Consider the following 24,662-nt stretch of genomic DNA (forward strand, 5'->3'; position numbering starts at 1 on the left):
CATACTTTGGCTGAACATTTGTTGTGGTTTGTTTTATTTATTATATTGGACATCTGGTTTTATTAGTCAGTTATTAAAGCTCGTGGTTAAAGTAACTATTATGTCTGTCATTCATGCAGCCTATAATCAAGTACTTACAGTAAATGGTGATTGTCAAATGGTGAAAATCTGGACAACCTTCAGAGGTTTGGGCAACCTTCAAGCTTCTCTATTGCATATCTAGATAATATTTATTCTATTCTAAATTGAATTAATGAATCCATTTGGAAATGTAACCTATTGTTTGCTTGAATGAGTGTGTCTTGCAATACTTTAGGTTTATATGAAGTGTTCTGTATTTACAGCCTAACATTTCATATTATGGTCAAAACAATGGGCTCCTTTACACTTGAACTGGGCTTTCTTGTGTTACTATGTGCGTTTTTAGATTAGCTGTATCTGCTGGAAAGAGAAGGTGAGGGTTGAACAGTGTTGTTGCATGATAATATTTTGATATAATAGGTTCAATATTTTTGAGCCAGGTCCAGATAAACCTCCTGGAAAGATTTCAGAATTCAAGCATTTGACCATAAATGGTACCTCAAAATCAGACTGCGGTACATTTCAGATGCCAATGAGTCAGGGATATATGATGTCTAAATGTTAAAAGTCCTCCATAAAGTATAGCATTGTAGATTTATATCAGCTGGATGCTTTGGTCTCAGCTGTGATTCCAAGAGGAGGAATAAATTGGGGATCTGGAATTCTGATGAGATTACTCAGCAAAAAGATTACTGTTGGAGGGTAAAAAATAATACCAACCTTTCAATTAAGAGATCAAGAACATCCCTTTTAAAGTCAAATAAATATTTATCTTAAGAACCCTTTACTGAAATAAAAAGCAATTGTATTTTATATAGGATGTTATATTACTACAAATACTTAAATGTACAGTATATTGCTCCCTCATAGCCTAGGCCAAGACATACTAATGCCATTCACTGTGAATCAGTGAATCTCTTTGAAATGAATTATGCAATATTTATCCTGCCAGTGCAGTAAACAGTAGGCCTAATTACTTTATAACAACATGACATGACACAATTATTAACAGCACAAGAACAAAACCAATGGTGGGTACACTAGACTAGAGTACAATACATATTGTACCAACATTGTTGCTATGAATGAACTAAATTGTACATTCATTACAGACATTAGGGTACAAGGGTTTAATGGACATGCTCCTTCTAGTAAGAATCACGATGACGCACGAGAATAGTCTTTCAGTGAAATTTACACTGGTGTGTTTCTTCAACTACAAAGTCAATCACCCAATTGGGACTGAATAAGATAAGGTCAAGGGCGGCAGATAGCCTAGCGGTTAGAGCGTTGGGCCAGTAACTGAAAGGTTGCTGGTTTGAATCCCAGAGCCAACAAGGTGGAAAAAATATGTTGATGTGCCCTTGAGCAAGGCACTTAATCCTAATTGCTCCTGTAAGTCGCTCTGGATAAAAGCATCTGCTAAATGACTAAAATATGAAAATGTAACTTTATCGACCCCAAAAGGAATCAATCCTCAATTGCGCCAATCCAACAGACACAACTACAATCTGCAACATTCTGCCGCAACATACTGTATATTGAATAAGTAGCTAGATTACACATACACACTGATCTTGATATGCATGTTAGTTCCAGTATCTTCCAGTAAAAATGTATGACTCATGAGGCTTTACAGGACAGGAGGCAGACGGACAGACGTGCTGACACACCAGTGAGACGTCGTTATTTGCTGTCATTTCGTAGAGCGCTGCAATAACAAACACACTTCAACTTCAGCCCAATGTCAATACTACACACACACACACACACCCAAACACACACACACACACACACACACACACACACACACCCAAACACACACACACACCCAAACACACACACACACACACACACACCCAAACACACACACACACACACACACACACACACACACACACCCAAACACACACACACACCCAAACACACACACACACACACACACACAGCCTCTCTCTCACATGCACACACACAGCTTTATATGGTGGTGGGATGTCTGAATTCTGAATTACAGTACGGCAGCTAGTGCCTCTAACAACATATTTCCATGTCAGAAAGAAGTTCAAATAGCAATGATTTGGTCATTAAGCATAGAAGAAACTTCTAACTCACATTCAGGCTTATGTGCGGGAATTGAAACCACCATCTTGGGTCTGCCAGCACCACTCTGCCCCTAGCAACTCAGCCACATTGACCTGGCTGGCTGTGTGTGGTAGTATTAAACGGTGGACTGTAAGCCTCCTAGCATGATTATTGTATGTGATACCAATGCAGAGGTCTGGTCTTGATGTCCCATACGTGTGTTAGCAAGAGAACACAAGACAGACTGAGACAGGCCGTAAAGACGACATACCTAGCCCCGCAGGGTGGGAGGAATTTGAACAAATACCTGGCACGGGCATGCCAAAGTAGGGGGAGAGGGGCTAGGAGGGAGAGGGGCTAGGAGGGAGAGGGGCTAGAAGAGAGGGGAGGGGGAGAGGGGCTAGGAGGGACAGGGCTAGGAGGGAGAGGGGTTAGGAGGGAGAGGGGCTAGGAGGGAGAGGGGCTAGAAGAGAGGGGGAGAGGGGCTAGGAGGGAGGGGAGGAGGAGAGGGGATAGGAGGGACAGGGGCTAGGAGGGAGTGGGGCTAGGAGGGAGAGGGGCTAGAAGAGAGGGGGAGAGGGGCTAGGAGGGATAGGGGCTAGGAGGGAGAGGGGCTAGGAGGGATGGGAGGGGAGGGGGAGAGGGGCTAGGAGGGACAGGGGCTAGGAGGGATGGGAGGGGAGGGGGAGAGGGGCTAGGAGGGACAGGGGCTTGGAGGGAGGGGGCTAGGAGGGACAGGGGCTAGGAGGGAGGGGAGGGGGAGAGGGGCTAGGAGGGACAGGGGCTTGGAGGAAGGGGGGCTAGGATGGACAGGGGCTAGGAGGGAGGGGAGGGGGAGAGGGGCTAGGAGGGACAGGGGCTAGGAGGGACAGGGGCTAGGAGGGACAGGGGCTAGGAGGGAGAGGGGCTAGGAGGGAGAGGGACTAGGAGGGACAGGGGCTAGGAGGGACAGGGGCTAGGAGGGATGGGGGCTAGGAGGGAGAGGGGCTAGGAGGGACAGGGGCTAGGAGAGAGTGGGGATAGGAGGAGTACAGGGACATAGGTTTGCTCCGATACAGACAGAACCATGGATTGAAATGGTGATACAATGTATATAGACAGGGATGAAGAAAGGTAGAAGTGTAAAAGGAAAGGTAAAAGATGGGACAGAGTTTGGATGCTCTGGGTGCCTACTGCTCTGGCTCTCAAGTGGACAGAGTTAGAGACAAAGATAGAGATGAAGGGGTATGGAAGTAGTTAGAGGTGTCAATGTTGGCTCAGACAAATGAGGAAAAAATTGAGAACGACAAGAGGGGAGAAATGGAGAGAAGGGGAGATGAGAGAGGGATGAGAAGGGAAGGTAACTTGAGATGGTATGCTGCATATGTCCTTCTGTGGTACACGTCCAGCCCATCAATCTATCTGTTTACATGACAGTCCTGTCTGGTGTAATCTCTAATTACATGCACTTGAGCTATGACTGCGGCATCTTAACCCACTCTACAGTTGTTTCATTGAACATTTGAGGGACGAAGGAATAACCTAATTCAGATATGTGTCCAGATCAATTATGTAATATCTTATTTTCTGACCTAATATCTATTTATTTCGTCATTGGAACTGACCCCAAACCGGGGGCTTCATTCTCCTCTCAACCATTGTTGTGCTGATCACATCTATGCTCTATAACGTTACATTTACGTTTTATTAGGTTTTGTCTGGAAGGGACCTGAATCTAGCTGTCGCTTCGAGATGGACATCACCTGAGAACCTGGCTGGTCTAAACCCTTGGATGACAGAGGTAAGTTGTAATATGCCAAGGTAGGAACCATATTCTTGAGGCAGCTGTCACAGTGGCCATATCAGGCTGTCATGACCATGATAATGACAACAGACATTATATTTCAGTATTTTATGACAGCCAACAGTCATCCGTATTGTTCTGATGAATGTCACGTGTGTGTCTGATGTATGTAATTCATACAGTGTTCTGTAGGCAGCTGTAAATCAGGTGTTAAGCCTACCATGGGACCCACAATCCTTCTGAGGTGTCTTTGTAGGCTACTGCTGGGAGTTCCAGAGGTTATGACTATAAAAACATAACTGAGCTTGAAACCACACACACACACTCTCCTTGGAAAAACAGTTTTTTTTATTTTTCTTCATATCAGCATCTGTGAGCGGTAGTCACAAGTGATGTAATGTTAGTAGCCTCTCATGACAGAAATTAAAATACACCAAATAATCACCAACGGCTCCTCGTGCTGTCCTTGCGCTATATCTTCATTATGTTAATTAATTTATTCCTGTTTCTTAGCGACTGACTGACAAATTGCCCACCTGTTGGCCGGCTTCCCATACTAATAATTAAATGGGCGGACATCTTTCCTGCGTGACAAACGGTTGTTTCTTCCGGCTGATTAGCCTCGCTCACGATGAGTTATTGATCCCCCCCGCCCACAGGCCTGTGTAGTGCTCTAAACAAGACGTTTCACTTTCACTAATCCACAGAGCAAGGGTTGTTTTGGCTTTATTGGGTTGTCATTTACCAGCACAACAGATGCCGATATTTCTTTCAGCGAGACTGGCCTCTGCCAATAGGTCTAGATCTTTATGGCACAGGAAGAGTTACCTCCATATTGGTAGTCCTTTCCCCCTCAATTGCTACTGTCCCATTCATTCAGAGCAACAATGATGTGGCCAGTCTCTGTGGAAAGGTTGACAGCGTTATTGGACATTTGACTGCAGCCTCGCAAATCGATGTTTGTGTCTTTTGGACAAACGTCAAATATAGCAGTGAGTTTGTGAGATCATGTTGGAAGTGGCATCCCACAGGAGTCATGTGAAATGCTTATTGCTGAATCACTTACATATGAAGTTTCTAGTCTCTTTTGACAGGCAGTGAAGTCTGGAGAACCTTAACGCCACAGATTGAACCAAGATGTTCTCTCCTCCTCCTGAATCCTGGAGCATTTGATTTGGACATTCTGTGACCATGACAAAATCTGGAAACTGTTACTGGGCCTGAGTCTCTCTTTGCCCCATCTGCAGAAGTCAGATCAGAACTTTAGTAAGCCCCTGTGGAATCTTATCTCTGCAGCCAAGGTCTTACTGGCGAGGAGGGAGTTGGTCTCCAGCACTGTGATGAGCAGACCAGTGGAACTATTGGACATATCCGTCTTGTCTTCTTTCTCCCAGATGCTGAGAGGGTTATAAAGCATTTATTAATGTAACAGTTGTTTAACTATCTATTATGATCATTTTAATGTAATAATGATGTAATAATAATAGTATTGGTGTAGAATGTAATATATTTAGTGTCAATCACAAAAAAAGAAACCCTTATACTCTGAAACAAGCCCAGAGAGGAAAGTGACTCGAAAATGCTCAAATAAATGGAATGTTCTCCCAAGGCAGAGGGAAATAGGGCTTAGATTCCCTGTTAAGTAGTTTATACTACACTGCTCAAAAAAATAAAGGGAACACTTAAACAACACAATGTAACTCCAAGTCAATCACACTTCTGTGAAATCAAACTGTCCACTTAGGAAGGAACACTGATTGACAATAAATGTCACATGCTGTTGTGCAAATGGAATAGACAACAGGTGGAAATTATAGGCAATTAGCAAGACACCCCCAATAAAGGACAGGTTTTTCAGGTGGTGACCACAGACCACTTCTCAGTTCCTATGCTTCCTGGCTGATGTTTTGGTCACTTTTGAATGCTGGCGGTGCTTTCACTCTAGTGGTAGCATGAGACGGAGTCTACAACCCACACAAGTGGCTCAGGTAGTGCAGCTCATCCAGGATGGCACATCAATGCGAGCTGTGGCAAGAAGGTTTGCTGTGTCTGTCAGTGTAGTGTCCAGAGCATGGAGGCGCTACCAGGAGACAGGCCAGTACATCAGGAGACGTGGAGGAGGCTGTAGGAGGGCAACAACCCAGCAGCAGGACTGCTACCTCCGCCTTTGTGCAAGGAGGAGCAGGAGGAGCACTGCCAGAGCCCTGCAAAATTACCTCCAGCAGGCCACAAATGTGCATGTGTCTGCTCAAACGGTCAGAAACAGACTCCATGAGGGTGGCATGAGGGCCCGACGTCCACAGGTGGGGGTTGTGCTTACAGCCCAACACCGTGCAGGACATTTGGCATTTGCCAGAGAACACCAAGATTGGCAAATTCGCCACTGGTGCCCTGTGCTCTTCACAGATGAAAGCAGGTTCACGCTGAGCACATGTTACAGACGTGACAGAGTCTGGAGACGCCGTGGAGAATGTTCTGCTGCCTGCAACATCCTCCAGCATGACCGGTTTGGCGGTGGGTCAGTCATGGTGTGGGGTGGCATTTCTTTGGAGGGCCGCACAGCCCTCCATGTGCTCGCCAGAGGTAGCCTGACTGCCATTAGGTACCGAGATGAGATCCTCAGACCCCTTATGAGACCATATGCTGGTGCGGTTGGCCCTGGGTTCCTCCTAATGCAAGACAATGCTAGACCTCATGTGGCTGGAGTGTGTCAGCTGTTCCTGCAAGAGGAAGGCATTGATGCTATGGACTGGCCCGCCCGTTCCCCAGACCTGAATCCAATTGAGCACATCTGGGACATCATGTCTCGCTCCATCCACCAACGCCACGTTGCACCACAGACTGTCCAGGAGTTGGCGGATGCTTTAGTCCAGGTCTGGGAGGAGTTCCCTCAGGAGACCATCCGCCACCTCATCAGGAGCATGCCCAGGCGTTGTAGGGAGGTCATACAGACACGTGGAGGCCACACACACTACTGAGCCTCATTTTGACTTTTTTTAAGGACATTACATCAAAGTTGGATCAGCCTGTAGTGTGGTTTCCACTTTAATTTTGAGGGTGACTCCAAATCCAGACCTCAATGGGTTGATAAATTTGATTTCCATAGATAATTTTTGTGTGATTTTGTTGTCAGAACATTCAACTATGTAAAGAAAAAAGTATTTAATAAGATTATTTCATTCATTCAGATCTAGGATGTGTTATTTTAGTGTTCCCTTTATTTTTTTGAGCAGTGTATCATGCATAATATAAAGGCCAAACCTCCTTGGTTGCTGCAAGCACTTTGGTGATGATTGCAAAAATGGCTGACATCTGCTCTCTGGTGGTTATGTGTTGCTAATGCACCCTCCCTCTACTCTACCCATAGAAACACCCTATAAAAAAGCATAGCCTGCCCTTGGGCTGGAAATGCCAATTACAGATCTTTAGGGGAAGCATGTTCTGAATGATGGGATGTATCTTTTAATTGAACCAGGTGTGTATATACGGGTGGGCCTGGGTGGGTGCCCACTGGGAGACAGGCCCACCCACTGGGAGACAGGCCCACCCACTGGGAGACAGGACCGCCCACTGGGAGACAAGCCCGCCCACTGGGAGACAGGCCCGCCCACTGGGAGACAGGCCCGCCCACTGGGAGACAGGCCCGCCCATTGGGAGACAGGCCCACCCACTGGGAGACAGGCCCGCCCACTGGGAGACAGGCCCGCCCACTGGGAGACAGGCCCGCCCACTGGGAGACAGGCCCGCCACTGGGAGAAAGGCCCGCCCACTGGGAGACAGGCCCGACCACTGGGAGACAGGCCCGCGGACTGGGAGACAGGCCCGCCCACTGGGAGACAGGCCCGCCCACTGGGAGACAGGCCCGCCCACTGGGAGACAGGCCCGCCCACTGGGAGACAGGCCCACCCAATCAGATTGAGATGAAAAAATAAATGGTAAAGACAAAAAAGAAAGGATGGTCTTTACTTGTCAGTGTTCCAAACGGGACATTATTTGTATTAAACTTAAACATGCAAACGGCATCAGATATAATTCATAGCAAGCAGTTTAGTCAGATTTGATGAACTGGAATGACATTCACTCTCACAGGATGGGTTGCCAAAAAGAACTAACTGAAAGCCACACCCCCAATAAGCCACAAATATGACTGCATTGAGGCATATGTCACTGTGCTTCTATGGCTGTATATACACCATGCCACTGCCTATATAATTTGTTCATTTAGCAAACAAGACCGCTCATAATCCAGTGCCTTTATCAAAGTTAACACACCTATATTTTAGCTTGAATTAGCTTTTAAAAAATTGTTAGTGGCTATGCCACTGAATTGAACTGTTCCATAACACCATGCCTCCCTTCTCTCTCTATTTGCTGTGCTGATCATTAACTTTCATATTCGAAAGCTGTTGGAAGAAACATACTTCATTATTGCTTCTCTCTCTCGCTGTCCTTCTCTCTCTCTCTCATGACATGTACACACACTCTCTCTCCATCTCTCTCAATTCAATTCATTTAAACTATCTCTCTCTCTTCTCTCTCTTTCCTGCTCCCCTTCTCTCTCCCTCTCATGTACACATTTATTTCTCTCTCTCTCACTCGCTGCCTGGAGAGAATTTTCCATCGATCAATTACAATCAGTCTACTTTTCTCACACTATGCAAGGACAGACTGACGGCTAGATGGACCAGTAGCAGAACGGTACAGAACTACAGCTAATGTATTGAATCACTGGTAGGCCTATTCATCCTTCATATCTCATTCACACAGTGATGCGCTAATTTACTCATTATGATTGTACAGTATGTGATTAATTAGCCAACTTCAGTCAGAGAAAAGTTAATGCTTTCTTGCCCCGCGTCATGATATGACCATTGGATTCAGACCATAACCTCCTTTCCATCACCTTCCGGCGTGCTACTGGCTGACTGATCGATCTTATTTGCATTGGATGACAGAGGCTATGATATGACATCATAGGTCACTCCTTGTTGAATTTGACCGAGATTAAAACAGATTAAGTATCAGTAAATACAAACACACACGCACACACACACAGCCTACACATACGCATATATACACACACGCCTCCTGCACAATGGCCTTTTCTTTGCATGACAAACATTTACATTATTATTGACACCAGAAATTAAGGTAACAAAATATGGTTTTGCTGCTGAGTAATCTACCCATTACGCAATGCATTCTGCTTTTGCGCATTGACGTTGTATGACCAATATTCTCCACTTTACATTTAAACTTTAGAGAATAAAATAATATGCAGAGTGTATTAGTTTTACTGTCACAAGATTAGTTTTACTGTCACAACACAGCACAGGTGGGAGATATTTGAAGTAGCCAGTTGTTGCTGGAGAGTGCGAGGGAGAAGGAGCCAGTCAGAGCGCACGCGAGACGTGGCCGGTAGCAGTCAGTCAATGAGGGTAATATCCCGGTTGGAGCCAGCGCACCGGCATACAGAGCGAGAGGAGGGCACCCGTCCCGTACACTTTACAGTAGGTTGACTACCTCCTGGGTTACAAATTCATATGAAGAAAAGTAATCAGGTGGTCCTGAATTGCAGAATTGCTTTACAATTACAAAAAGGCGAATAAAACGGTGAGTGATAATTATTTTGCATAAAATAAGTTGCCAAAATACACATTTTTGTATTGGACAAATTTGATCATCATCCTCTGGCTGTTTCAACCGATATAACTGTTTTGACATTTGTGCACAGGCTTCCATAAATGGTAGCATCATGGACATTAGAGATAACCTTCTGTTCATAGTTGACAAACGAATATGATGTTGTTTATGTCGCAGTGGAAAAATATGTTTGTTTACACTGTTTTAAAGTTATCTCTGTTAGAGACGTGGATAGATAGTGGACACTTGAAAATGCCTTGCATCTGTTCATTATTTGACAATTGTTTTGTGCAGTGTTTTACAATGTGAATCTGTCAATTTTAATATTGGGCAGGTGTTTATTTAATAGATGGGATGAGGAAGCCGCTATAAACATTCTCAATGTCTGTTTTGTGTTATGTTTATTTTTAGTTGGCAACATGTTATTAATAGTAATTTGTTTTGGTCTTGATCCTAAGTAGAATAGTAGGGAACATATTGTCCAGAAGGATTTGGTGGAACTGCCCTTCAAAGTGACAGATTTTCACCCCACTGTAGACATATATGTACATTGTATACTGCTAGGTTAAAGGAACAGGAAAAGAAAGGCCTATACTGCTGTGTTTTTATGGCTGATTATTTTGGGTCATTTGTACGTTTTGGGAACCACAGGCTTAGGGTAATTTGATGGGGTTTCTACGTGACCTCTGTCTGTGACTCGGCTGTTGGGAAAACCCTTTCTTATCATTTTTTCTAAAAGTTACTTAAAACATAATTGAAGATCAGTACAGTATTACTTACTCTCTTACTGTAGTTCAACCAATCAGAATGTATATGATGATAATGCTGAAATCATTGTCATAATCATCATTTTCATCATGCACTGTAAGTTATGCTGTTATCTATGTGTGGGTCCCTGGGCCATGTGAGCCAGTGTTTGGCAGCTCTGTGAGCGGGAGCGCTGTACTTGGACTCGGGGCCAAGGATTACCCCTCTACCATCCACTCTGTCCATTGAAGCTAGGGATATAGTGAGAGGTTAGAGAAATAGAAAGGGGAGGAGGGCGAGAAAACGGGATAGTTTCACAGACCGACACACCTTCTCGCGTGCCAAATCTCTCTCGGTCATCATCAGATGATTGTGTTCTGTGAAGCATAGTGAGAGGAGGAATTACAGAGAGAAAGAGAAGGACACAGAGAGAGAGAGAGATAGAGATAGAGGAGGAGGAATTACATAGAGAAAGAGAAGGACACACACAGAGAGAGGAGGAATTACAGAGAAACTGAGAATCACACAGCGAGAGGAGGAATTACAGAGATAAGGAGAATCACACAGAGAGAGAGGAGGAATTACAGAGAGAAGAAGGACACAGAGAGAGAGGAGTAATTACAGAGAGAAGGAGAATCATACAGAGAGAGAGGATGAATTACAGAGAGAAAGAGAAGGACACAGAGAGAGAGAGAGAGAGAGGAGGAATTACTTAGAGAAAGAGAAGGACACAGCGAGAGAGAGGAGGAATTACATAGAGAAAGATAAGGACACAGAGAGAGAGAGAGAGAGAGAGAGAGGAGGAATTACAGAGAGAAAGAGAAGGACACAGAGAGAGGATGGAAAGAATAATGAAGAGATGATGTGACCTGAGATTTTTGGGTTACAATGATGCTGAATTGAGTCTGTATTCAAGACAGACGTAAACACAGAAAGAGATGGAAATTGAGAGAAAAAGAGGAACAGAGAGGAGAAAGAGGAAGGGAAAGAGTACTCCAAATTAGCCAAAGGTATTATTGACATCCGGGCGCTCTTCCGGTGTCATGAAGATGGCGGCGTAATGTTTGCCCACCTCTTTCCTTCTCTTGTTTTGCCGAATAACTTTGGCAAAGTTAGCCGACGTTGACCGTCATCCTATTTTTCCTCAAATTACTAATGTTGTTGGATCTCATGCCTGTATTAATTCCACGTGTGTCTGTATAAATGTCCAGTGTGTGTATTATTAAACTGAAAGATGGCAGGTTGTAATCAGTTCCAGACCTTAGTGGTTCCATGATGACCTGTCATCACAATGTGGTGGTCCTGATGGTATGAAGACAGAACACACTTACTACTGGAACATAGTAGTGTAACAGAGAGACAGGGAGGGGAAACCAACCAGGAACTAACCAGGGTGACTGAGCACAAGTTGCTGCTACCTTAGTACTAATGTATATGTTAATATCTGACGTGTTGTTATGTTACTTTACTAACAGAAAGGCGTAGGACGAGAGAGAGAAGGGAAGGGCTGGCTGGAAGCATAAAGAGGTTTGTCCACAACAAGTTAAACATAACGAATCAGTCTATTTTAAAAGACTGATTAAATTAGTCAAAAGTCAGCTGAGTGTTCTTAACCCCGCTTCCTGATTGAATATTTTGTGACCATCGGATGACCCTGATCACTACGGTACACAGTATAGAGGGATGGATGGAGCGAGGGATGGAGAGAGGGATGGAGAGAGGGATGGAGAGAGAGGGATGGAGCGAGGGAGGGAAAAACGTCCAATTAGAGGGAATAAGGCCCAGTGCCAATGCACATAATTGTATGTGTGAGTGTGTGTTTGTGAGAGTGAGAGTGTGTATGTGTGAGTGTGTGTTTGTTTGTGAGAGTGAGAGTGTGTATGTGTGAGTGTGTGTTTGTGAGAGTGAGAGTGTGTATGTGTGAGTGTGTGTTTGTGAGAGTGTGTATGTGTGTGTCCAGACCACTGTGTTGGCATGGGCCACCATAATGACGTCACCTTTCCTAAGACCTGAGGACAGATGTTAACTCCCAGGGCTAGCCGCCAGGTTAGGTACATTTGGAGACACACAGGTTCCACTCAGACTCATCAGCCGAGGCCAGAGAGATTAGACCCGACTAGCCGCATGTCGAGATGTCCAGTGTTTAAAACGGGTGAACAAGTCCATTCCTCTAGGGCAGGCTTGATGGTTACTGTAAGCAGAGCCCAGGCCATAGTGGTGCACGATGAGACCGGTAAAGACGCTTCAGTTAATAGTGGTCTATTGATCCGATGGGACAAGAGCTAGAAGTTCACACGCTGTTGTTGTCATATTTAAATTGCCATGGCTTCATGTAGACTGCCAGAAACTTTCAGAGATATAGGCTTCTATGACTTTGTTATGTCACTGAAAATGGTTTTGAAATCAGATTGACGTTGTAAATAAACAAATGAGAAGAGAGAAACTGAGAGACTGATGGCTAGAGAGAGAGAGAGGGAAGGAGAGCAGGAATGAGCGAGGGATAAAAATGGAGGGAGCTGGTAGAGAGGGCCATGTGACATGGAGAGGGCACCATTTTGTGGCCTGGTTTCAGGCCCACGCTGATCAATGACACTATTGATCCTCCATATCTGGCTTGTCACACTCACATCACAGCCAAGAAACTCAGGCCAGGCCAGCAGTCAGGGTTTTAAACAGACAACATATATCACACTCAAGTCACCTTATTATATACTCCCCAAAGTGCTAACTAACACACTGAATAGAAAGCAATTGGAACTATACCTTAAGGTGTCTGTCCTATATCGGTATGGCTCTCCACAGTCAATCAGTCAGTAAACTGGGGGCTTGTAGGGAGAGGTCAGGATTTCAGGTCTCCGTGACTGATTCAGTCTGTCAACAATGTGACTTGATGATCCAACTCAGTGGGCGGAGCTTTCTTTCAACTTTGATTCTAGGAAGTGTCCCGTGTGTCATCGTGAAAGTAGCTTTTGTTTTAGAAAGCGTGTGAGAGAGAGAAGAGAAAGGAAGTTTATCCTGTGGCTTATTGAATGACATTGAAATCATATTCACAGGGAACCATAATCTGGATACATAACACCTTAATATGGGAAGATAATCTGTCTGTGTGTAGAGAGAGAAGGGAGGGAGGGAGGGAGGGAGGGAGGGAGGGAGGGAGGGAGGGAGGGGGAGAGTGGATGGAGAGAAAGTGAGACAGAGAGAAAGTCACAGGATAAACTTCCCTTGTCTCTATCTCTCTCTTCATATCTTGAGAGGGCATATGTGATCCGATTAGGGTCGTCCAATATGGCTGTTGCTCCACAGGCCAAATGATGACACACTGTACCCTACACACACCTCTAGTGCATTATCATATCAGGCAGCTCTGCATATCTGACACTGTCCAGGTGTCGTAGGAACTGACAACTTCACAAGAGTACTTTTCCCAGACACCCGGCATGGCCACTCACACAGGGGACATTTGAAGCATTTGCCACCTCACCACGATAAGAGGTGTCACTCTCTCGCTCACACAAACACACACTGGGTTTTATCTGGATCAAAACGGTCTTAGGTGGTGGGCGTGGCAGGGGACGTGACAGGGGCACGGTCTGCCTGTCGGCGTGGCTGAATTTTAGAGAACAGTTTTGCAGTTTTAAAGCTAATTTCCTGCAATTCTACACATTTTGCCATGGAGCTGAGAGAAAATGTTGCCGTTTTAAAGCTAATTTCCTGTAATTCTATGCATTTTGCCATGGCTAATGCTGTTATATACACTACCGGTCAAAAGTTTTAGAACACCTACTCATTCAAGGGCTTTTCTTAATATTTACTATTTTCTACATTGTAGAATAATAGTGAAGACATCAAAACTATGAAATAACACATATGGAATCATGTAGTAACCAAAAAAGTGTTAAACAAATCAAAATATATTTTATATTTGAGATTGTAAACCACAGACAGTGTCACCAGCAAAGCACCCCCACACCATAACACCTCCTCCTCCATGCTTTAGGGTGGGAAATACACATGCGGAGATCATCTGTTCACCCACACGCGTCTCACAAAGACACGGCGGTTGGAACCAAAAATCTCAAATTTGGACTCCAGACCAAAGGACACATTTCCACCGGTCTAATGTCCATTGCTTGTGTTTCTTGGCCCAAGCAAGTCTCTTCTTCTTATTGGTGTCCTCTAGTAGTGGTTTCTTTGCAGCAATTCGACCACAAAGGCCTGATTCACACAGTCTCCTCTGAACAGTTGATGTTGAGATGTGCATTTACCTTCCACTACATCCCTGGTCCTAAAAGATCACGGTCCTGTACAAGATGGTGCAAGTGGCTGTACAAGTAGGCAACTATAGACGCAGCTGACAGACTTCTTGTCGGCTTGCGAGATGTCGTGTCTACAGACCCCCCCCTGCCATTTTGCCAAGGCAGAGATGAGTGGCCGAAACCGAGACGCACGGGACAGCAGTGGAGGCATTAATTCTGGCCTAATGACAATCGCCAAATGTCTTTACACTTTTTGGTGTTTTGTGTAACAGATGTGTCTTTCCATTCACCACTTTGTTTGGAGGCTGGAATTGTGTTGTGAGTGGAGGAACGTGCGCGGGTAGCCTAGTAAATTAGCCCTTTGAAGTGATTGTTTGACAATCGGACGATAACATGGTGACTGGTAATACATTGGTAATACATTTTAAAAGTAAAATGACAAATCTTTATGACTAGGCCCACTTCGATGCTATTGAATTAATAGGGATTCTAAATATAATTCTATGATTAGGCCCCACAGCCGGCCCGCCCATTAGGCAGGATTAGGCAGGATTAGGCAGGATTAGGCAGGATTAGGCAGCCGCCTAGAGCTGCTGTTTGACGAGGGCTGCGTTTTCTGAGCTAAACTGAGTAAGACGCACCTTCAACAACACATAACACCTCACATTATTCTGCCCAAAAACAATGATAACTTCACTCACCCAGTGGCATTAGGGCTATATAGGTGAGCTCTGATGCCGACCCATGATAAGCAGTGCCCACTTTGCCAAAGGCAGGGGCTCAAAATATTTAGCTTGGCCATGCTTGGTGCTGAAAATAATTAATTTTAAACAATTGTCTTAATTTTAATTAGACTTCACTAACAACAAGAGGGCTTTGTTGGAGCTTATTTCTTCCTATAAATAAAAAGAAGAGGTAGGCCCCATAGATTTGTCAGTATAGCCAAATCCTCCAATACTGTCACCATGCACTCGTATAGTCTGAGAAGGGCTTGGTGTGTTTGGTTAAAACCAGGCTCAAATAGAGTGAGGGTATACCATACCCTTTGTTAAAGAAAAGGGCAAGAGGGATAACTATTGTTAGCTTTATATTTTTTAATAAATAAAAAGTATCCAGATAATATGAAGCGTTCTAAAACAATGCTTAATGATGCTTTATGCTAGAAACAAGCTTTAAAAAGCCCACAAAAGGCTTCCCGAGTGGCACAGTGGTCTAAGGTACTGCATCGCAGTGCTTGAGGCGTCACTACAGACCCGGGTTCGATCCCAGGCTGTGTCACAACCGGCCGTGACCGGGAGTCCCATAGGGTGGGCACAATTGGCCCAGCGTCGTCCGGGTTAGGGGAGGGCATTTACTTGGCTCATCACGCTCTAGCGACTCCTTGTGGCGGGCCAGGCGCCTGCAGGCTGACTTCGGTTGTCAGTTGAGCAGTGTTTCCTCCGACACATTAGTGCAGCTGGTTAAGCGGGTGGGTGTTAAGAAGCGCGGTTTGGCGGGTCATGTTTCGGAGGACGCATGACTTGACCTTCACCTCTCCCGAGCCCGTTGGGGAGTTGCAGTGATGAGACAAGATTGTAATTGGATCGCAATTGGATATCACAAAATTGGGGAGAAAAATAAAAATAAAAAAACACAAAAGATGTGACTCATGCATATGGGGATATATTGATTCGTCTCTATGACATGCTGAGCTGTGGCCTTCAATATTCGAGGAGACAAAAAATTCACTTTGCTTTTTTGTCCCTATTAATTGAGCTTTTCATTATCTGAAAAGAGAAGATGTTTAAACCCAGGCAGCTTTTAGGTAAGGACATCTGTTGTTGGGTTAAGTAATGGACGAGTAGCCAGCAGTCGAGCCTCTGTCTGGGTGGAAAGGAAACTTTCGAAAGTGCCATGCTTAGATTCATAAGGATGTCTAATATTTTATTATTTGCAAACAGCAACCGTCTCGTTGCAAACAAGACACTCTGGTTTGACATTGGAGAAATATGGTAAGAATGCTTATTTCTCAGTCTGTTCTATCCTAAAACTTATATTTTCATTATTCCCCTGTCTTTTGAGACTTTTTCAGAGGGATATTTTCTCTTTATTGCAAGCTGTTTTCCCCAATCAACGCACAAAGAAATATAAAAAAACAAATTTAATAGAGACATTGGTGATTTTATCAGTGTAATCAGATTAAAAATATTTGGATATGTTATTGACATTGACATATAGCCTACTAACCAGATGTGTTGAATTGTGTTTAGTTTGTAGCATAGGCATATGAATTGGGCTGCTATTATATTCTGCCAACTATAAGGTGAGAAAAAAGAATTGGCCCAATTTGCCGACCCCTGCTGTAACCTACACTATTCTAGTTTAGCGGGGATAGAAGGGAGATGGCAATTTCCTGTCTCCCTCAGGGCGGCAGAACGTACAGGGCCGCTCTGCTGCAGATACATTTGTTTGGTGCACGCACGTGCAAGCACAGGAGGTCCCATACCGGGAAGAAATTAAATATACTTTCATCCCTGGTTATAATAGTGGCCTAGTAGGCTACTGTGGCTATTTGATCATAATGTAGGCCTACCAGAGTGGCCTACCATTAAAAAAAACTATGGAGACAATGCATCCCATAACATTTTAACATGGAAATAGCTGTTCTATCATTCAGCCTACAGTAGCAGACAATGTGTGGTGTTCAATGTAGGCCTACATTCCATGAGACTTTTGAAAAAACATGTAGGGATTTACATTAACCTGCTTATCCACTTGTCCTTCAGACAAGGAGGTGACTGAAAATTTTATGTTGTTTGATGCAAGAAACCACTTTACAAAATAAAATGCATTATTATTCCCATACCATTATTACAGAGAATCAGTCAAATTATGCTACTCTCTGCCTATTGGCTACTTAGCTTATTCAAGCCTGTCTCAAAATACAACACTGCCCCAAAATACAACACTGCCCCTTACAGAAAAAAAGCTCTTTACCTGACTTGCTTTTCAAAGATGGATAGAAATGTACACGTTTTGTGCTCTTGTAGGAAGCAACCACTCCCCCATTGCTGACTAGAAATGAGCTATAACTGGGGTAATAACTCACTTACTTACACACCTGGCTACATGGGACTCTTGCTTTAATCTCAAAACAACCACATCTACTCGTGACCACTCATGCTGTAAACACAGTCCAGTTCAAAGTGAATGGCACAGATCCATATAAGGCAATGGTTTATTTGTATATAGGCCTACTGCAGCTCTGATTGGTTATGGTGCACCGGTCTGTGTAGAGTATGGGCCTGAGTCGTGCCTGTCAATGCAATAGAATCCTACTCCAATGCACTCTGCCTAAAATAAAATCTCTTGCATAGTTTGTTTTGTTTCGGTATGTTACATTGAATGTGGCTCACAATTCGCACAGTAGAGGGAAACGTTGGTAGTGTTAACTAAAGGGGAAAACTAGAAAGTTGAGGTGTTTAACCCCAAGCCACCCTACTGTCCTAAAAATGGAATACGTTTTTGTTTATATTGGTGGTGGTTTGTCTCAATCGCCCACTGGAGTTTATAGTTTACCCACTTTTTTTTACCACTACATCAATGTTTAGGACATATCAGTTGCTCCTTGAAACTAGGCTTATAGGTGGTTAGTTGATAAAGCCCTCTGTGTAGAGGACAGAATGTGATGTTCTGATGGCTGTTCTGTGTCTGTCCAAGAAGATAATCAATTGACCCACTGATAATGAAGTTAACAAACACAACAGAGCAGGTCACATTCTGGGCCTAGCTTACATAGAATATACTGCTGCAGGCGAAGGTCAGGGTCAGGCATCGCAATTTCACAGGGACACCTTCCCTGTCAACACTCTCTCGCTTTTTCTCTCTCTCTCTCTAGCTGAATCCCAAATCACCCCCTCGGCCCTCCATTTGCGCGTTCACGCGCCTCTCCACCATATGCACAAGTGTACCAAAGCTGAGGGAGGGAAAATGATGGTGGGTGTGGGCTAATTAGACCCTCTGATAACCACTCCAACCGAGCCAGCAACGCTGCCGGGTTCAGAGTGAAGTGGAATCCCACAAGGCACCACCTTATTTTTTCACACAAAATAATGTAGGAGATGTGCCTAATTATATGCCACATGCATTTGTTTATGTCGGATTTCGAAACTTGACACAAAGATGAAACTGTTACTGAGGTTTATATCTTGTAAATTCGAATTTCATGCTTGTTTTATTATTTAAAAGTGGAACATGAATTTGAGTGTGTCCCGAAGTTGATGGGTTTATTGATCCCATCGCCACACTCTGGAAGTCACCCTCGGAGTTTCGTCAGCAACACGTGACAACGGAGGGCCCTCCGAGCGAGTTGGTAGGGGCGAGGGGGTGGTTTGGGATTCACAGTCTCACTTTCTCTCTCTCACACACACACACCCTAATTTCTCTGGATCATATTGGTTTCTTATATGAAGACTGTACCTGTCTATAACTTTGTGTCTATCACTCCTGTGTGTACAGTTACCTACATGTACTGTATCCTACCTGTGTGTCTGCATACTACAGCCTATCACCGACCGGTATGTGTACAGTTAAAGTTACCATTGTGTAGTGGTTCCTACCTGTGTGTTGAGTTACCTACTATATCCTACCTGTATGTGTACACTCCCTCTGGCCGTAGTTTAGTGGTTCTTATATAAAGACTTTAGCGGATTATCAGAGTCATGGTGGGATTACTGCAGTCACGAGCACAACTGTAATCCACAGCATTCCGTCACCACCACCGCCACATAGATCTCAATACCATTCCCGCTCCCTGTCCCAGTCTCAGTCGTCATTCCAATCTCAGTAAAAAAATAAAAGGAATGGTAATAATTCACTATCAGCTCTCTATTACAGCTACATTCCCCCCTCATCCCAATCCTTTTCCTTTTCATTTCTTTCTCACTTACCTACGGTTCACCCCCTCTTCTCTCTCTCATTCTATATCCTACGGTTCACTCCCTCTTCTCTCTGTCTCATTCTATATCCTACGGTTCACCCCCTCTTCTCTCTGTCTCATTCTATATCCTACGGTTCACCCCCTCTTCTCTCTGTCTCATTCTATATCCTACGGTTCACCCCCTCTTCTCTCTGTCTCATTCTATATCCTACGGTTCACCCCCTCTTCTCTCTGTCTCATTCTATATCCTACGGTTCACCCCCTCTTCTCTCTGCCTCATTCAATATCCTACGGTTCACCCCCTCTTCTCTCTGTCTCATTCTATATCCTACGGTTCACCCCCTCTTCTCTCTGCCTCATTCTATATCCTACGGTTCACCCCGTCTTCTCTCTGTCTCATTCTATATCATACGGTTCACCCCCTCTTCTCTCTGTCTCATTCTATATCCTACGGTTCACCCCCTCTTCTCTCTGTCTCATTCTATATCCTACGGTTCACCCCCTCTTCTCTCTGTCTCATTCTATATCCTACGGTTCACCCCCTCTTCTCTCTGTCTCATTCTATATCCTACGGTACACCCCCTCTTCTCTCTGTCTCATTCTCCCTCTTTCTCCTTTTCCTTTCTTTAGCAGCATGATTAATCAAATGTTGCCTCTGTAACACATCAGTATTCCTCTGTAGTTGTTTCCATATGATACAGCACCATGTACAGTAGCATGGCAGTGTCCTTTAGCATTACAATGGAATGGCCCCAGGCTAGTTGTATAGGGGATATGTCATTCCCTCGCTGTGTCACAATTCACAAATACATGTGTGTTTGTGTGGTTTGGTTTTACTATCCTTGTGGGGACCAGAAGTCCTCACAAGGATAGTAAAACAAGGAAAATTGGGGACATTTCGCCAGTCCCCACAAGGAAAAAGGCTTTTTTAGGCTTAAGGGTTAGAGTTAGAATTAGGGTTAGAATTAGGTTTAGGGTTAGAGTTAGGGTTAGTTTTAAGGTTAGGATTTTGGGGTTAAGGTTAGCGTTAGGATTAATGGAAAATAGGATTTTGAATGGGAATCAATTGTTTGGTCCCCAGAAGGATAGTAAAATAAACATGTGTGTGTGTGTGTGTTTGCAATAACCTTCAAGATGTACAGTATTGGGGCCCAAATTCACAGCTTATTCACCTGTATGGGTCATAAAATATTACCATAAAGATATACAGTAAACTATCACAATGGAAATGGTTCTCTTATTCCACCCCTCTGTTTCTCTTTATTCCAGGTTCCATGTCTTGATGGAGACATTTTCATTTGTAATTCCCGAGACATTTCTTCCCATTCTTTCCAAGAAGTTGGATACACAACATCAGCATTCCCAGTAAACTGAGCACAATAATATTTGTTGTGCTACAAGAGATACACCAGATCACCCAGACAGATCAAGTCTCAAGGAACAGGTAACTGATTAGATTATTTTCTTGGTTTTAATATTGGTTTTCATTGAGCTATTACAAATGAAGATGAAAACAGTAGATGGTTAGAGACGGTGAGTCACTCCTGCTCTTTTGGTCTTTACCATCTTACCTTCTCAGAATGTCCACAAGACAAGACCTGTCTGCTTACATCATCAGAGCATCTGTTTTAACAAAAAAGCTCTGTATCTGTATTGTCATGTTATTCCCAGGTTGGCAGAGACACAGGAGAGGCGTCATGGGAGGAACAAAGCCAGATGGGATAAGAAATGTGATGACTGACTGAGCGAAATAAGAAAACGTCAGAGAAGAAGGAAAGAGAGAAGGATTGTGTGTTCTATCCTTTCGCAGAAGTGCAGCCTCTACATTCCTGTTACTATGCCTGAGAGAGGGAGGGCAGTAGACCAGTCCAAATGAACCCCTACGTCACCTCTCACTTTAGGAGGGATCTCTTTCCCCACTTTCACTTGTTGTAGAGGCTTCTCTTCTCTTCACCCCTCTCTTACTGTTTGTGTGACATGGGTACACCTGTCTGTGTGTAAACCTAGGACAGCAGGTAACACCTGTCTCTGTGTAAACCTAGGACAGCAGGTAACACCTGTCTCTGTGTAAACCTAGGACAGTAGGTAACACCTGTCTCTGTGTATACCTATGACAGTAGGTAACATCTGTCTCTGTGTAAACCTAGGACAGCAGGTAACATCTGTCTCTGTGTAAACCTAGGACAGTAGGTAACACCTGTCTGTGTAAACCTATGACAGTAGGTAACACCTGTCTCTGTGTAAACCTAGGACAGTAGGTAACACCTGTCTCTGTGTAAACCTAGGACAGCAGGTAACATCTGTCTCTGTGTAAACCTAGGACAGCAGGTAACATCTGTCTCTGTGTAAACCTATGACAGTAGGTAACATCTGTCTCTGTGTAAACCTAGGACAGTAGGTAACACCTGTCTCTGTGTAAACTTAGGACAACAGGTAACAACTGTTGCCTTGGTATTCTCCTGTGTTGTGCCTTTGCTACTCCTAGTCAGGGTGTTACACTGTAAACTGTCCTCAGTGATCTGGTCAAGGTGTTACACTGTAAACTGTCCTCAGGCAGCTGGTGAAGGTGTTACACTGTAAACTGTTCCCCAGGAACCTAGTAACATGTTTAGCTTGTTCACTGGGGGTCAAAGACTTGCCAGTGTTCGAAACCACAGTCCACTGGAAATGTGTACGGAAGGTAAAGTCTAATATCACAACCAAACCTTTTTTATGTAATGTGGATTTGCCCTGAATCAAACCTTTGAGTTTTCTTTGTTTTTGTTTTTATCCCTAAGGGATTTTGCATGCAACAAAAAAGAATTCTCCCTCCCCAAAATATGACCTTTGTTTGCCTCAGTGGGTCGTCGTTTTTACCCAGTCTTCCTTGCACGTCCTCTGCACATTATTCCCACATTTCCCCAAATATTTTCCAAAGGAATTAGACTGGAAGCTTTTCGGAAATGGATAAACGTGTGTGTTCTCTGTCAAGCAGGGTTGTTGAGTGTGACACTTGAACCAAGAGGAGAGAACTAAAGCCAAACCCTGTTTGGAAAAAAACAAGGACACAGCACCTCCCGTCCCAGGATTGGACAGGATTTGACCTCTGAAATAACATTTGATCTCTGAGTTTTCGTAGAGGTCATCCACAAGTGTATGCCCTGTGTGCCTGTTACCCCTCCCTTCTTTCCCCACAACCGGCCAATCGGATTCTGCTCCTCCTACACATACACATTCACTTTGACTCTATATAGGTGTTGTATAGAATTAATCCTGGTATAATATGTATAGGATGGTACACAAAAATAGGTACACAAAAAGTACACACACTCGTACATGCCTTGGCGTTCTAGTCAAGTAATTTCATTCTCTCTTCTTTTCTTTCTTGTCTTTTGTTCACTTGTGTCTTTCTCTCTCATCCCCCCTTTGTTATAGAGAATTATCCCATGCAGTTGTAGTGGAGAGTAAGTCTCCTTATGGTTGTATACATTTTTAAAACACTGAGTTAATCCAATGAAGTTGATCTGGTCAGTAGTCAGTCTGTGCAGTGTGTTTTGTACTGAATTGACAATGCCTTTGGGAGAAACACAGAGACCCTCAGGAATAGGATATCCTGTTTAAAAAAGCAGTCACCTGAGAGAGCAACAAACATATTTTAAATGTCTCTAAAAGTCTGCTTTTGTTGTGCCGAGAACTCAAATTACTTTTGAGGACTTTTGTGGCTTGGAAAAGATACTTGGATTTGAGGGGAGACTGCTGGTCACAGTCTCCCGCTTGTGAGAGACACTGAGTGAGTATTATTTACACAGTGCATGGCTAATGTAGCTCATAAATGTATTCAGAGGCCCTGTAGCAAAGGAAACATAGATATAAAAGGGTGGAGAAACATATTCTGACTGATAGGAAGTGAATGTATTGGAATTGTGTAACATTATCTGAATCAATAGTCTGAGTTCCTCCTCTGTTTCAATCTGCCCTGTGTATTTACCATGACCAAACCACTGGGAAGTGAAGATCTTGGAATGTAAGAAACAGCATGCTATTCTTTTCTCTGCTGGTTGCATGCTAGATATGTGTTAGAAACATAGAGACCGTTTGACTGTACTGTACCCTGGATCTACCCTTGGACTCTGTATTGTCATATTGCACTTTAGTGAATGTGGGGAGTATATATCCTCAAAACATCTCCTTACTACTACCCCATTGTATCCCCAGCTCTCATCCTTTCAAGCTTCTCAGTTTCTGTCGCCTGCTCAATGTGTTTCCCTGGTGCTGTTTCAAACTGTCAGCAAAACTCCCGCTCCCTCGTAAGATGGCCACAGACTATGGGTCACTCCTGTTGATACCTTGGACACGTTGTGTGTAACCTCCCTCTTCAGCCCAAAGGAGTGTAAGTACTACAGGGACTATACAGTATTACTACCAGACTGCCTATTTGCTGCTGTGGAATACGTTTCTGAAATGACACTGCCTATTGACCAGAGGAGTATATACAGCAACGACTTGACCACTGAGCTTTCCTTCAAGAGAATGGAAGGAAGACTGTGAATCAGGACACAGTAGAGGTGTGAGTAACCTTGACTGTTATTAAAAACTTGTTTAAGTGGAACAATGATCCGGGAACTGCGGGAAGTAATCTACTGCTGGATACAGTTTTTCCTCATGGATCAACATTTACCACATCAGATGGATTACTTTTCACCATAGAAACAGTGGAACTGGAAAGAAGTACAGAACACCAGGTTTTTATCAATACCTAGGTGGTCACAAACTCACAAACCACATAGGAGTTGAGACTACAGCGTCATCAGCGTAAGACATTGTATTTAGCACCATGGGAGCGGCGCGTGTTAAGCGACGTTTCAGTGCGGTGGTTGACGGGCTGGTAGACGAGGAGGAAGTCATAAAGCTGGCTCTGAGTGTTACTGACACAGCCAGGGCGGGGGGGAGCACGAGAGGCTCAGGGAGCCCCACCAGCCCCTCTCCCACCCACAACCGCAATGGCAAATCACTCCCCCTGCAGGGCAACGGCAGCAATGCACGGAGGGCCAGCAGAGCCCAGGAGGCAGGAGGAGGGGAAGGAGGGATGAGAGGAGGAGGGCACTCAGGACTGAGGGGCGGGAGGGATGGAAGTCTGGGGGGAAGGGAGAAGGCTGTTCGTCCTCGGACAGAG

General features: G+C 44.2%; 1 protein-coding gene across 1 annotated transcript in view; it reads left to right on the forward strand.

The window, feature by feature from the left end:
* Positions 1-24,323: 24,323 nt before the first annotated feature.
* The window catches only part of LOC311139338 (uncharacterized protein), a gene marked incomplete at both ends in the record, with an annotated part of 24,363 nt that continues 24,024 nt past the window's right edge, over positions 24,324-24,662 (forward strand). Inside the window, 1 exon segment of the mRNA XM_084174212.1 lies at positions 24,324-24,644. Within this exon segment, the coding sequence (XP_084030338.1) occupies positions 24,324-24,644 (321 nt within the window).

The sequence above is a fragment of the Coregonus lavaretus genome (genome assembly GCF_964263955.1).
Source record: "Coregonus lavaretus genome assembly, chromosome: 13".
NCBI classification, from domain to species: domain Eukaryota; kingdom Metazoa; phylum Chordata; class Actinopteri; order Salmoniformes; family Salmonidae; genus Coregonus; species Coregonus lavaretus.